Raw genomic sequence first — 14,905 nt, 5'->3', positions numbered from 1 at the left:
ACAGTTTAATCCCGACTTGTTGCTCAAGATATCAATAATTCCCCTCAATTCAAGATATCGATATTTTCCGTTTTCAGTTTGAACTGCTTAGAATGAGTTCAACGGTATCTCAAACAGGAATTGTCAAAATGTTATTACAAAACATCAGAAGCTACGGCAAGATGGAGTCAGAGTCGACTTGCTTTTCAAACATGCTGCTACACTGCAGCTGTTACTGCATATGACAAGTTGTTTGACCACCATGTCAGAGCCTGAGGCCCAACTTCTAGTCAATTTCAACCACAACTCTCTGAAGAACAAAGCCCTTTTTTCTACAAAAACTTGTTGCTGAAAAGCTCTTTCTGCTTCATAACATTTATCCACCACAGCAGCCACCAGTACTTCTGCTAACGCTGTTCAAATGCTTCGCCGGACTGATATCCAGCGAGAGGTTGTTTGAACAGCGTCATGCACAACAATTCAGACTAGATCACGATACCACGTCATGGTAAAATGCAACAAAACTTGAGAGACACATTGTGGGAACATGTGGGACTTAAATAGTTAAAAACAGTATCATATGGGACCTTTATGGTAAAAATACAAACCAGCAAACTTTGGAAACCTCTCACCAGGAACTTCCATGAGCTGTCCAATGAACTCTGTGGTTTATACTGCTATTATAGATGTACTACAATTGCAAGACCTTTGTATTTTATTTGAGTAATTTTGTTGTTTTCTAATTTCTCCTTTGGATCTTGTACTTTTTACTCCACTACATTTATGTGACAGCTGTAGTTTTTAGTTACTTTACATCAGATTGGGTTTATAAAATAATGAATGATATAAAATACATTCAATTTATGATACAATAATTGAAAGGGTGCTTTCATTTTTCTGATAATACTTTCAAGTAAGGTTTGGAGTTACTTGACTGAGTATTCTTAAGTTGCTCCTTTTACTTGAGTTACAGATCGGAGTTCTTCCACTACTGCATGTACTGAAGAGTCTGTTTCACTTCAGCTGCATACAGATGTTACAGTAAAACTCAGAAATGCTCCTCTGTGTCTTCACTCTTATCGTCTGTCTCGTTCTTCAAATAAAAACACTATTATTAATAATAATGAACTGAATGAACTGAGGTACAAAGTGCTTTACAGGAAAAGTCAAATAAAAACTGGTTGTGTTTCCATTCATTCATTCATTTTGCTCCGTACATATTTTTTAGCTGATAAACTCCTTTTTTCTGTCTCTATTTGCTTTGTTAGACACATACAGATCTACAGCTCTTTTTTTTTTTTTTTTTTACATGACTACAGTAAAGCGATAACTCAGTTTCCTGCCTCAGGAGGAACATATGTATTTATAATTATTTGCAGATTGCAACCAGACATTACTCCACAGCTCTGCCTTCAAACTTTAGCCGCTGCCAATATCTCTCTTTCCTCCACTATTTTCATGAAAGCAGTTTAATTTTATTTATTACTGAGGTCGCCCCTGTGAAATCGCTGCATATCTGCAGGTGTGAGGAGTTTCCTCCATTCAGGAAACAAAGGTCTTTTTTTGCAACTTTCGAGGAGTTTGGTCAGTCAGCCTGCCTCGATGCAGAGTCAGCACTGGAGGAACACCAGAGGTTTACAGTGAAACTCAGGGCTAGAGAATGTGTACATAAGTACTTTTTTTAGCTCTGAAAAAACAAATTAATCTCATCTAAACACAACTAAGGTGCTGCCACACCAGCAGGTGATACGATCCCAACCACAAAACCAATCAGAAGCTTCACAAATGTCCAGCTCCTGAAGGTTACCAGCAACACTGCAGGAACTTACAGGACATTTTAGGGCAAACAGAAACTTTGAGCTGGTTCCAAATGCAAAAGACCTTTGTAGAACCTCTCAAGAGCAAAGTGAAAATTTGTGAATCCTCTGTTTATGCGTCTGCATGTGGACATCAATAACTGGGGTTTTAGGTTACGAAACATCACTGCCTGCGACAAAATATGTTCTTTACATCACATATGTGACCTGTGTTTACATTTGGAAACAGCGTGGACGCCCTCAGAACTGTGTCAAAACTTGTCCAGGCCTAGATACGCTCCATGTACAAGAACACAGGCGAAGGACGACTGTAAGGACGGTTATTTTCTGCCACCTTGCCATTCCACGTCCGACGCATGTTCTCTGTCAAAGACACCAACGGCGGTTTTGGGTCAGATCGGGATGCACTGCCGGCTGGTGGGAGAACTTTGAGACGGAAATCGTGCTCCAGGAGGAATGAGGTGACAATTGTCCTGGTCGTCGCTCCTGTTGTCGGAGTTATTACATCCTCATGTAGAATATGAATGTGCTTACTGACGCACTAATGTGGTTAGGTGTTGATGAATTCTCTTTCTAAAAGTGAGGTGGTGTGTCTGTTAGTTTTTTTCTGGGCCGGGGGGGGAGGATATTTGGTTTTACAAAAACCCTGCTACGTGTGGACACGGCCTCAGATGAAGTTCTGACCATATGTTCAGACAAATTAAACATAAATTGGTTCAATATGTTGCAGGTTTTGCTTTAGTTACAATGACTGGTTTACGACTTGTGTATTTCTGCGCCCTAGTGGTCCGAAATGACTTCCTCCAGCTTTAAAACAACTGGCAGGCGGCCTTTTATCAAACCCTGAGAACTAACTGCAGTGAACAGATGATGACACAGGAAGCCCGATACTGTCAGCCAAATGTAAGCTACTCTACAGTCTACACGTCCTGCAGTGATAGTACACGTAGCTTCTTCTCTGATAAATGTGACCTTTGGGGCGTCGTGCACCTTGAATGGAGGTCGGCTGTAATGAGGCAGAACACCTGAGGCCGTAAAAAGCCAGAGAGCAGATAAATGCCGGGCCGGCCTGCGTCTCTCGTCCACATGTGGGTCAAATATTCTCGACTCGACTCGCCGCTCAAGCTGTCCATCATCACAGAGGCTTTGAAGTTTGAAGATGCTTTGTCGTTAATGTTTATGCACACATCACTTTGATTGTCGCAGGGATTTATCGTGCTGCCGCAGCGGCCGACAGTGTACGTGCTTTAGGATGCAGATTTATGGGAGGCCTCTGAGTGCTGCTCATGCTCCCGCTTGTGTTTGGTCGTTCATCTCCGTCACGGCAACAGTTTGATTAAAGTCACTTCCAGTGCGGTTAATGTCCACGGAGTAAATCCTTCATGCCGACGCTTTGGTTTCTGTCGCTCATTAGTCTCACGGGGCTACTGTTCTCACTCACAGCTGTATCTGAACATCCACAGAGACCTAAAGCGGGTCACAGGATGAACTCAAATATGAGAAGCGACACCTGTTTGTGTGGCAATTAGGTTCATGGAGGCGTTGAGAGTTTTCCTGCAGCACAGTCTTCTTTGCTTTGACAAAATTTTATCAGCTCAGTGTGAAATTTGGCTTTTGTGTGAAAATGGAAGAAATCCATCCATCCATCAATTATCTATACACTGCTTAATCCTCACTAGGGTCGCGGAGGGGCTTGGAGCCTAACCCAGCAAATGGAAGAAATGTTTTTGCCAAATCAACAAACATGCAGATTGCAAATGTGCCAGCATCAACCCAGATACACTCACAGGTTCCACAGTTCTCTCCTGCTCATTCAAGGGTCACTAGTGTTTTTGTTTTTTCTTTTTTTGAAAAAAAAAAAAACACACGAGAAAACCTTATTTTACATGCAGTTGCAACTATCATGAGACTGGCCCCTGATGGCATGTTATTGTCACAGTCCAAATTAAAATCCAGGTGGATTTTAAATCTGCCTGGGCAGAACTAAAATTTTGATTGTGCCTAGACCAAATTAAAATCCTTCTTATATCATGATGAGATTGTATATATTATATGAATGATTTTAATTTGGTCTAGGTGAAATCAATGCTATAATTCTGATTGAATTCTGATTTTTAATTTGGTGTGGTCAAATTTTAAACCTGCCTAGACGGGCTTACGATCTCAATTTGTAATAAGGATGATTTCACTTTGAGATCAATGAGATTGTAATGGGGCTGCAAGGTGGTGCAGTTGGTTAGCACTGTCGCCTCACAGCAAGAAGGTCACCGGTTCGCGTCCCAGTGGGGGCACTGGGATCTTCTGTGTGGAGTTTGCATGTTCTCCCTGTGCAGCGTGGGTTCTTCCTCCCACAGTCCAAAAACATGTTGAGGTTAACTGGTGATTCTAAATTGTCCGTAGGTGTGAATGTGAGTGTGCTTGGTTGTCTGTCTCTAAGTGTAGCCCTGTGATAGACTGGTGACCTGTCCAGGGTGTCCCCTGCCTTCACCCTGAGTCAGCTGGGATAGACTCCAGCCCCCCACGACCCTAGTGAGGATTAAACGGTGTGTAGATAATGGATGGATGGAGATTGTAATGGTGCCTGGGTCTAGATGAATAGACCCAGGCACCATTACAATCTCATTATAATGTTAGAAGGGTTTTCATTTGGTCTAAACGAAATCAAAATTAAATCTACAAATTCAAAATCTGCCTGGATTTTAATTTGGACTGTGACATTTACACCAACATACAGGCCGATTTAGGAACCAGTGTGACAACAAGTAAGTTCATCAAAGTCGGTCTCTTAGGGGCAAGTTTTTACCCTGCGTTTGCTCTCATTTTGTCAAACATTATTATTCATTAAAAGTAGCTGAATGAGCTCCTGTTTTTGTTTTTTTTTATTGTTGGAAAACAAATGCAAAAATGACTGTTTCCAAACATATTGGAACTTACATTGCAAAAGTATCTGTCAAAAGTTTTTTTTAGTCCTACTGTGTGACTGTGAATTCATCAGTGTGACATTTCAAGCATCATGTTGTATCAGCTCTTCAAAGATGCAGCTCTGATATGATCAATGTCTTATTCCTAACATAAAAATCTTGCGTGCACAGAATCAAGAGACGAGTCTTCGTTTATTTTTCCTCAACCAAAAGGATTTTCTTGACTTCTGCTTGTGTTACACAGTAATCTATGAGAAATGTGTGATTCCACGTATCTGATTGGTCGACACAGTGCTGAAGCAACAAGAAGTAAAAAGTCTGCAACAGCGAATCCCAGAAATCTAAGTTTCTCATTCAGGTTGAATTTTTTTTCTACCAATCTACAATGTTTACTTAACTTTAGAACTCTATAACACATTTGATTAAAATAGCTTTAGTTAAAAAAACAAAAAACACTTCACCAGATCTGTACACCTGCAGCTGAACTGCCCTTTGATCGTATTTACATGCCGAGGACGATGACGAGGAGGAGCAGAGCTGGCACGGAGCTGCTCAGCAGGAGGTGGAGGCGGCTGGAAGGTGCAGCGGCGGTCAGTGGGTGGGCATCAGCTTGGCAGTCCTTGCAGTCGTCACCACAGAAGGCGCAGGCGTCTGTGTTGGCCCTCCATGCTGAACTATACGTCGTCACTGTCCTGCGACCTGCAGGAGTGAATGAAGGCTCAGAGGTCAAAGTTCAGCATGAGACATTTATGTTCTGTCTCTGTCTGCTTTGTGTTTTAATGTATTTCTGTTCACGTGTAAAATTTCTGAGGTCATACGGGCTGAAAGCCGAACAAAGTCGGCTCCACTCCTAAAACAGACTGTAAGTTCTGTCTGTGCACATGGTTATGCTTTTAAAAGCAACCACTGTGATCGCAGCCTTGTTTTCTGCTTATCTGTGGAGGAATAAAGGTACGAATACAATCTTACTTGGTTCGTAATAGTCATAGAGGAGAACTGCTGCTCCCTGGACCTTGGCGACTCTGTACTCCCTGACCAGAGGAATCGTCAGGCACATCTCAACTGTCGTCACCTGGAAACATATTTACAGTTATCCTGTCAGCATTTGTCCTCAGAAAGTCAGTCAGTCAGTCAGACAGACAGACAGACAGACAGACAGACAGAGAGACAGACAGACATACAGACAGATAGACAGACATCACATTCAGTGCAGTGTGTTTGAGTGCTGCTCACAGAGTCCAGGTACAGGATGACTTTTCCCGGCTGCGTCTCCACCTTCTTTACAACTCGGTCAGTCTCGACGTTGTCCGGAGTCACAGTGAAGCCGCTCAGCAGACCCACCTCCATGATGGCCATTCCTGTCGCGTTCAGGCCCAGATCATGTGACAGACTGCAGTGGACCACAGAACAAGGAGAGGAAATCCACATTAAAAAATACTGCTGTAAAATGGAACAATTTATTTACACACACAGTCGATACACCACTCAGTCCTCACTGGGGTCGCAGGGGGGCTGGAGCCTTTAACAACATTCAAGTTAAATGTTTTCAAATCCTCTTTTCACTTAATTTGACAATAAATCTAATAAAATTAATAATAGTTAAAATTAAAAAAAGAAATAATTGAAATTAATTAATTATTCTACTATTCATTATTATGTACATTGCTCAAAACTTAAAATTACAGTATTTACCTTAAAATGAAAAATATCTGCATCATTATTTTATGATTAAACATAATGTAAAATGCTGTAATGTTATTTAATTGATTAATAATAAAATAAAATCAAAACAACTACATTAAAAAAAAAAGAAGTTAATTTACATTAAAATGCATGACAAACGAGAACATCCCTCAGAGCGCAGACCATCATTTCCACCATATTGTGATTTCCAGCCAATGTTAACGCCCTGCATTCATTTTATCTACACTATTAGATTAATGGAGAATAAAAGCACACCTTTAGCATTTGAATTAACATTGACATCATTAATAACAAGCTGACGGAGTGATTAACGGTCGTTCTCTCAAATATTTTGTACACTTACGTTATTTCTGCAGTGACTTACTGGCTTTTAAGCTGTTAGCTAATGCTATGCTAGTTTGACATAACTACAGCCATGTTATTGCTAACATGAACAGAAAGGAAGTAACTTAAGCTAGGTTAGCACAACTTTAGCAATGCAACGTAAATGAAAAGCATGACCTACGCAACAAAGCACGCCTCAGTTGTCATGACACATGGCAAAGAGTGTTAAAGTGAAACAGCAGACATGCTGAGTCATTGTTTATGTCACGACGTCGTTATGAACTTATCTGTCAGTAGCTCCGCTCAGCCCACTCCTGTAATGCTGCCTGGCTGTAGCTTCCTCCTGAACTACTGAGAAAACAGCAGTGAGGACTGAAGAATTAAATGGAGTCAGAGCTCCATCTAGTGGACAAACAATGCATCGACAGCATTCTGCAGATAAACGCCGGCTAAAACATAACCTACTTGGCGGCGGTAATAAAAGACTAAAAATTTTTAAAATATTAGCAAATCTAACAGAGTAAAATTGTCATGATTAAAATTTTGACTACCAGCTCAAACATATATGTTTATTTGACAAATGTTTCAGATGTTTCTGCCCTCAAATTGATTTGTTGGTCTATGTTCTTGCTGATTATGTTTTGCTGTTTGTAAACAGGTGTAATCAAAGTTTGACAGACGTCCTGCTGCCGCTGGTTGTTGTGTTACTGACACTGATGACGCATCACGCTGTTGGCATTTTCACCCTGCTCACCTGTAGCAGATGTACAGATGAGCCGTGTCCATTTCTTGGTCGTCCAGCTCGACGTCCAGCTTAAAAGGCTCGTACTCGCCGGCGTGTCGTCTCCTCCTCCTCATCAGCTTCTCATTCCTGACGCTGTAAATCACGTTCAGCTGTGAGAGAAGAGCAAATGAATTTACCATCGAAGAAAAATCATATTTATTGTCAACAAGTAGCAAACCTATTTACAAACCTATACTTAATGTTAACATTCATTTACTTATCTGCTGAATATATAGTATTTTAAAAATGATATTATGAAGAAAAATATATATATATTAACATTTAATCAGCATTATATTGTGATATATTTTGGGTGGAAACTGTTGTATTACCTCACAGTTTGTCATTTCTGCCACAAGGGGTACCTCTATTAAAACTATTTGTTTGCCATTATTTGAACAATATATTGATGATTTCACGTTCTTGTTAATTTAGTTTTGTTGTATCATCAGAATATTCAAAACATCTTTTTTATTATTATATTATTGCAGTGCTTCCCACTTAATGTCATACCGCTTTTATAATCATCTAAGTCCTGAATCATTCCCTATACAACCTATAGTAAAACAGTCTGTTTATTGTCTTAGAATAATGTCATAATCCCGCTTTTTGTCATAACAAAATTCCCCGAAATTGATTCCAGGAATAACTTTTGCCTGTTGAAAGTCATGGTCGGCCGAGTGTTGGTCATTCATGGCAGATTATGTCACCCCGGTCAGCCGTAGAAGGCAACATGTTTGTTTGTTGGTCAGTTACTTGCTCACCTGAGATCTGCTTCACTGAGTTATTCACACACTGTCTGACATTAATTAGAGAGCATCCAAGACAATCGCATTGTTACAGAGCCTGTTGTCACTCATAACTGAACTGCTCAGCTCGTTAATCCTGATAAATTAATCCTCTGTATACCCTCTGATTAAAGGACATAACTTTTATTGATGAGGTGGCTTTTCGTACTGACAAAGGTGAAATTTCATTGAAGGCAAAACATAAAGCTCTGTTTGAACAAACCTTTTTCGATCTTCAAAGAAACTGTCCTTCTGATCTTATGAAATTGTTCCCATTTTGGCTTTACGTATAAACCCCCGTTTTTCATCACACAGACACAATTTTCTCAGTGCTCTATCGTTGTGGACACTTCAATACGCTAATCTTGAAGCCTGGTTATTGGAATATCCCAGATATAGTCATAATTCCATCCTGGACAGTGGGTATGATAATAAACAGGCAGCACTGTATAACTAAACCCATTAAAAACGAGTCCGTTATCCCTGACCAGCAGGGGGCGCTGCTACAGTGTTCAGTCCTCGTACCTGAAACAGGGCGATTCCACGACCTTCTGCCGTCACCTGGAGATGCAGGTTCTGCACGTTCTGTGGCTCAATCTGAAATGTGACAAGCAAAATGACTGTATTTTTTCTGGCATATAACATTTTGTTGGATTTATAGTCGGAGCTGGTGTGCTTGACCTGCAGTGAGTGTGGCAGGATGGATGGAGCGAGGTCAGGGACTTAATAGATCTGCAAATTCTAAAGGAATGGACAGTGTGAAGCTACATCTGAGTCATTATATGGCAGGAGGGGGATTATTTTTATTTTTAAAAAATGTCAAAAATATGTAATTTTGATACACAGACATGATTTTTTTAGGGATTTAATCAATGAGCAGAGTGGGGCTTTGAATCTCTGCAGAAAACAACTAAACAACAAAAATAAAAATGATTTAACCACTAAAATCTGACTAAAACTACAACACATTTTCCTCAAAATAGTGAAACTAGATCAATATTAGGTGCCACAATTAACATTGATGTAAAAGAGTCTGTAAAAGAGTTACAACTATTATACACATATTTCTAAGAGACGTTTTAAGTTGTTTCACTAAGTTGTGCTTCACATACACTCATTTCTTCTTTTATAATCATGAAAAGCAGTCAAAAATTAAGTTAAAAAAAGGAAATATACTTTTACAAACTTTGAAGAAGAATCGTTAGTATTGATACAAAATACTCATTGGTTGCAGCCTCACGGTCTTCCTATGACAGAATTCTGTGCGTTGATGGTTTGAAGGTCTCAAAAGTACATTTTGACACAGAGTCCGTCTACAAGACCAAACTCAGAAGAGGGAGGACGAGTGCAAATTTATGATTCATTTAAAGTATGTACACCCAAATCATGTGGAGTAAATCTGTCTTCTGGGGCCTCCTGGGGAACTGGGGCTCTGGTGCCTGCTTTGCTACGTTGTTGTCCAGACTATTAACAGAGCTACCTCCAGATCAGATTGTTCATCTATGAGTGAAGGATTTTGAGCATCCAGCAGCTTATGAGACACATACCACATAAAGGAGCATGTCGATTATTCTGTCAGTTATTTCCCTGATTGATCGATCAGTTGTTTTGTCTATAAAATGCCAGAAACAGGTGAGAAATGTCGATCAGTGTTTCCTAAAGCCTTAGATGACACATATCTTGTTTTGTCTACAGCCCAAAGCCATTTAGTGTACAGTAAGAGAGGAGGAAATCATCCGAAAAGGTTTACATATAAGAATCTCAAGAGCTGGAATCAGATTTTTTATTTTTTTACAAAAATGCAATTGAGTCAATAAAAAACCTACCGTAGAAATAGTTGTCAAATAATAATAATAATTCATCAATGAATCGCTACAGCACTTCACAAGTGCCACTTTTGATGCATGTTAGAACTGGAAATGCCCCCAAAATAATCTTTAAGATTGAAGAACCCTCACTTTTATCCTTCCCTTAAGTCCAAACTAATACTTGTGGTAAATTGAGACTGCTACATCATCAGTGTGTTCTTACATCCTGGAAATACGCATTCTTCTGCCTCACCGCTCTGTGAACTCTCATTGGTTGTTGACAGTGTTTAATCATCAGCAGACATCTGACTCACTTCCACAAACACTGCTGGACAACGTTTTGTGCTGGCGTTTCTGATAAATGCGGCTCAGTGTACCTGCTGGCTCTGATAGACCAGGAAGTTCTCCTTCTCGATGTGGAAAGAGACGGGGGCGGTCAAAGAGTCGCTGTCCACCGTGATGGTGAGGTCGGTGTCCTCAGAACCTCCCAGAGCTGCGTACGTGGATAAGGCCTGCAGAGCCACGATCGTGTCCTGAGAGAAAACAAGATTCAGGGTCACACGTTGCATATCTGAGGATGCTACAGCTCAGTCACTGATGGACGCCTGCTTTGATATTCACTGCTGATTTCCTGTTTACAGCCGTGCATGAGTGAAGCTGCACGTCCTCATCTTGCACATGGTTTGTGCATCTGTTTTTCTGTAAATTTCCACCACACAAAGCCTTGCTGTGCTTTAGTTGAAGCCACTGACAATATTTAGATGTTTTCTGTCTCCCATCTGTCATGCATGTTTGTGCACGTAAGAGTGTCCGTGCGTGCTAGGACGTTTCTTTCGTCACCACATACCCAGACGGCCACAGCCTCCCTCTGATGCGACATATAACCACAGTTTACTGCTCAAGTGACACGGATGGGGATTTTTTCCTTTTCCATAGATCCAATTTGACCAGCAGTGAAGAAGTCTTGTCTGTACAGTAGACAGTGTTTGGTTTTATTGCTTTTTTGTTGCTGAAAATGATATAATCAAGTAAAAGAAGAGGAGAAAAAGAAGAAGCCACAGGATTTTGAAGGCTTTGCAAATGTTTCCTGACATGTTCGTGCCGGTTTATCAGCAGCATATATTTCCATGAATGTGTCTGTGTTCTCTTTCATTTACTCTCTAGCCAAACCTAACCCCTATTGACCTGCTAGATTTACTACATGAGCTGTAAACGGTCACATTATTTACAAATCATTTATTTGACAATGTAAATGCTGATTGCTCCAAAAAATACTAGCTCAAGTTGACTGTAAGATCTGACCTGAGTGCTTCCAAATCCTCCCCTGTCGTTTCTCTGTTGGCTGAGCCACTTCATGAGGCTGATACCCTCCGAGACCAAACCCAGCTTGTACAGAGACAGCAGTACGTAGGACGCGATTTCAATATCTGCAGAGCGAGGCTTCAACGACCTGCTGCCGGACGGGGAGGTCCACCTCAGGCCTCCGTCTGCTCACAGAGGAACATTTGAAGAGTTCATTTGCAAAAACAGATAACTCCATCTTCACAAACCTTCAGAAAACCCATTTTTCCATCGTCTACCTGACATGATATCAATCAAACTTAAGTTATCTCTATTTTTGTCATGTCATGTCTACTGAGTCAAATCCACTCAGCTTCTGTTTGATTGATATTATCTCAAGCAGACAACAAAAAAATTCTGAAAATCTACAAAAATGGAGTTCTCTGTTTTAGCAAATGAACTCTTCATTTACAGAAGAAGGGAAAAATGTTGAAAAACTGCAAAACAAAGTCAGAGTGCTTTGGAGTCACACAAGACCGAAGTGAAGGATGTTAGACGTGTAGGTACAATTTTCTGTTTTTTTTTTCTTTTTCTTTTTTTTTTTAAAGCTGACTTCATGTAAAGATACTTTCAGACCGCAATTACAAGTTAGTACATGTCAAACTCTGAAAGACAGTTCTAATTAAATCTGTGTCTGTAAAAAATAAAATGAACCAAAATACATCATCACCATCTTTCCAAAAAAATACTATTCACTTAAAATATTAAGACACATCTGTTGTCGTACCTATCTTCTCAGCTCGTTTGATCAGATCGGTGAGTGCCGTTCGGGCGTTGGAGCTCCCGTCCAGAGCCAGAGCGTAGATGAGCAGGCTCAAGCTGTAGTTGCTTGAGACATCCAGAGCCAGGCGGGTCTCCAGGTACATCAGGGCCGCCGACACCTGGCTCGAATACCGAGCCTGGCAGACAGAAAACAGGGCAGCAGCCAGTGAGATGTGAGGTCAGCTCAGCAGCATTAATGAGATAAGACTGTCAGTCATTTAAATGCCATATTAGCTCTTCCAGACTGCTCATTAGGGTCAAACTTAATTGATCCCTGTGGGTAAAACAGAACTAATGTCTGAAAGAGAGAAACTCCTTTTACCTGCTTTTGCTGTTTGTCTCAACTCAAATAGCCTCATTCTGACAATTTACAGGCATGAGAAGTGATTATTTTGAATATATTCAATAAAATAAACGTAATAGACTTTGTTGCTGCAGGCATTTTCTTTCTTTATTATCTAATACATTGGTGACCTTTTGCTGGGACTCCAACAGATTAATTTGCTGAACTCCAAGAAGTTACTGGATGTTTTTAGATCCTGTCACATTTCTACTCACTGTAGGCTCATTTTCAAATCAAATCAAATCAAATCAAATCAAGTTTACTGTCATTTTGCTGTACATACACAGTAGTACAGGCAAGATGACAGAGCGTTTCTTCAGGATCATTTAATTAGTAAAATTTGCAGAGTGCACGTCTGGGATAGGCAAGACACTAAAAGACACTAAACTTTCACTCTTGCTGTCTCCTGAAGGGGCCGCTGCGTCCATGCGTGCCACTATGGACCCTTTCACTGCAATATAAAGTCCTGCACTTCTATGGAAACAGCAAAATCCATTGTTATAAGGACAGAGAACTCAGAAATGTTTTCTGTTCAGTATGACAAAGTTATAATGCCATAAATCATGAAAACAAAGTTACATTTCTTTGAATATTTATATTGCAAAAATCTAAATTAAAAACTCAGAATCAACACGTAAATAGAATAAACTGATTTCGATGTTTAAGCTTAGACTGAGTGAGGCTCTCCAACAGAATGGCATGTTCCAGGTGAGTAGCTTAAGGACCTTCAGAAAGTTGAAAATTAGACAAATGTTGTAATTTTTTTTTTATAGCTGACATGCCCTTTAAACCTAGAGACGGGGTTTTGAGGTTCAGAGGGTTAAATTTCGGGAGTCACAAGGTGTTCCTGATTAACTGGAAACACATGCATGCTACATGAAAATATATATCCAATAATAGTGACAATAATAAAGAATAAAAACGGTATTTGTTTAACACTTTTAAAAAACAAAATTACAAGCGCTTTACGAGGCAAAAATTTAAAAAAGGGTCGGCACGCAATGATAACAACTATTTTATAACTGTTAAATAAGCTACATAAAGGAGAGTTTAACAAGCAAAGCAATGTAAAATCATTAAAAATAATTACTAATAGTAATAGATATATAATTACTAAAGTAATGAATAAATTATATCAACAAGATTTTTAGAAAGATTTTTAGTGCTATTCTGCTTTCTGTCTATTCCAGTGTTTCTTTCATAAAACTATTTATGTCCTAATTGGATCACTGACACAACCTCAAAATAGAACATAAACACACAGCGAAACACACAGGAAAGCATCTTCTGAACCAATAACTACAGATGATGCAAGCGTGAATAATTCTAGACATAATAAAATAAGAAACAACAGTGATCCAAGCTGTTCTAAGCAGGTTTAGTGATATCGTGAAGGTAAGTTATGTTTATGTGTATATCGGGAGGCTGCTGATTCTCCAATTGCGTGAAATGAAATGAAATGAAAAATACTTTATTTATCTCAGAAGGGAAATTCAATCCAGAAGGGAAATTTAATAAGAAGCAGTGAAGCAGTTTTTTCCATTTCAGTGAACTCTCTAAATCGTTTTTCTTCTTCAATCTTTCTATCAGACTGTCAGTTGTGTGCAAACCACTCTAAATTGCACTGACTTGTGTAGAAAGTGTTTTACGGTTTCAGTCCATTGGCTCTCACCCTGACATCGCTGTCTTCTAGCAGAGCAATGAGGACGTAGGCTGTGAGGGACACAGGCCCATCCAGGCCTCCTTGGAGCTGGGTGTGAATGACCCTGCCGGGCTCCTCGAAACTCCCGTCGGCCGCCTGCTGGGTTGCGATCCAAGCCGCCACTCGGTCCAGCACCTGAGGGTCGATGAAGATGAACTGCCGCGCCTGCAGGAAACACCTCAGCACGAAAGCAGAGAGCCTGTGCAGACAGAGTTTCACGCAGCAGTGTTTCTGACAAGCTGAGAAATGTCCCAAGATTCAAAGTTACTTTATTAATACCTGTGGGTAGATTTTTTTTTGCAGAAAACAAACGATAGCATTTGGCAACCATAACAAAATACACATTAAACCTGACAGGAAGGTACTTGATCGAGTGACGAGACAAAAAGACAAAAAAGACAAGAGACATAGAAGTGCTCAGTACTTCGACATTCATCCAAAGAGAAGAAGGTGGCCCAAACCCAAACCGCCCCCCACACACTTCCACTCCAAATCCAGTTACACTTGCAGCTGTGAAGGGCACTCCTGGTTAAGGGTATAAAAAAGAAGCCAAACAATGGGACGCCCTTGCCACCTCACCACAGACATCACCATGGCAACGGTCGGACGCGCTGCTTCCATCCGCAGACTGA

General features: G+C 40.2%; 1 protein-coding gene across 1 annotated transcript in view; it reads right to left on the bottom strand.

The window, feature by feature from the left end:
• Positions 1 to 4,890: 4,890 nt before the first annotated feature.
• The window catches only part of cd109 (CD109 molecule), a 35,671-nt gene continuing 25,656 nt past the window's right edge, over positions 4,891 to 14,905 (bottom strand). Inside the window, exons 25-33 of the mRNA XM_008291889.1 lie at positions 14,244 to 14,472; positions 12,194 to 12,365; positions 11,428 to 11,612; positions 10,503 to 10,658; positions 8,843 to 8,914; positions 7,500 to 7,639; positions 5,951 to 6,107; positions 5,687 to 5,789; positions 4,891 to 5,416 (exon numbers count right to left, since the gene is read on the bottom strand). Coding sequence (XP_008290111.1) covers positions 5,220 to 5,416; positions 5,687 to 5,789; positions 5,951 to 6,107; positions 7,500 to 7,639; positions 8,843 to 8,914; positions 10,503 to 10,658; positions 11,428 to 11,612; positions 12,194 to 12,365; positions 14,244 to 14,472 — 1,411 coding nt within the window. The 3' untranslated portion in view covers positions 4,891 to 5,219. The remainder of the gene's footprint in view (positions 5,417 to 5,686; positions 5,790 to 5,950; positions 6,108 to 7,499; positions 7,640 to 8,842; positions 8,915 to 10,502; positions 10,659 to 11,427; positions 11,613 to 12,193; positions 12,366 to 14,243; positions 14,473 to 14,905) is intronic.

This window comes from Stegastes partitus, unplaced genomic scaffold (genome assembly GCF_000690725.1).
Source record: "Stegastes partitus isolate 25-593 unplaced genomic scaffold, Stegastes_partitus-1.0.2 Scaffold767, whole genome shotgun sequence".
In the NCBI taxonomy this organism is placed as follows: domain Eukaryota; kingdom Metazoa; phylum Chordata; class Actinopteri; family Pomacentridae; genus Stegastes; species Stegastes partitus.
Note: the sequence above shows the minus strand (reverse complement) of the source record. Positions and strands in the feature narration are given on the sequence as shown.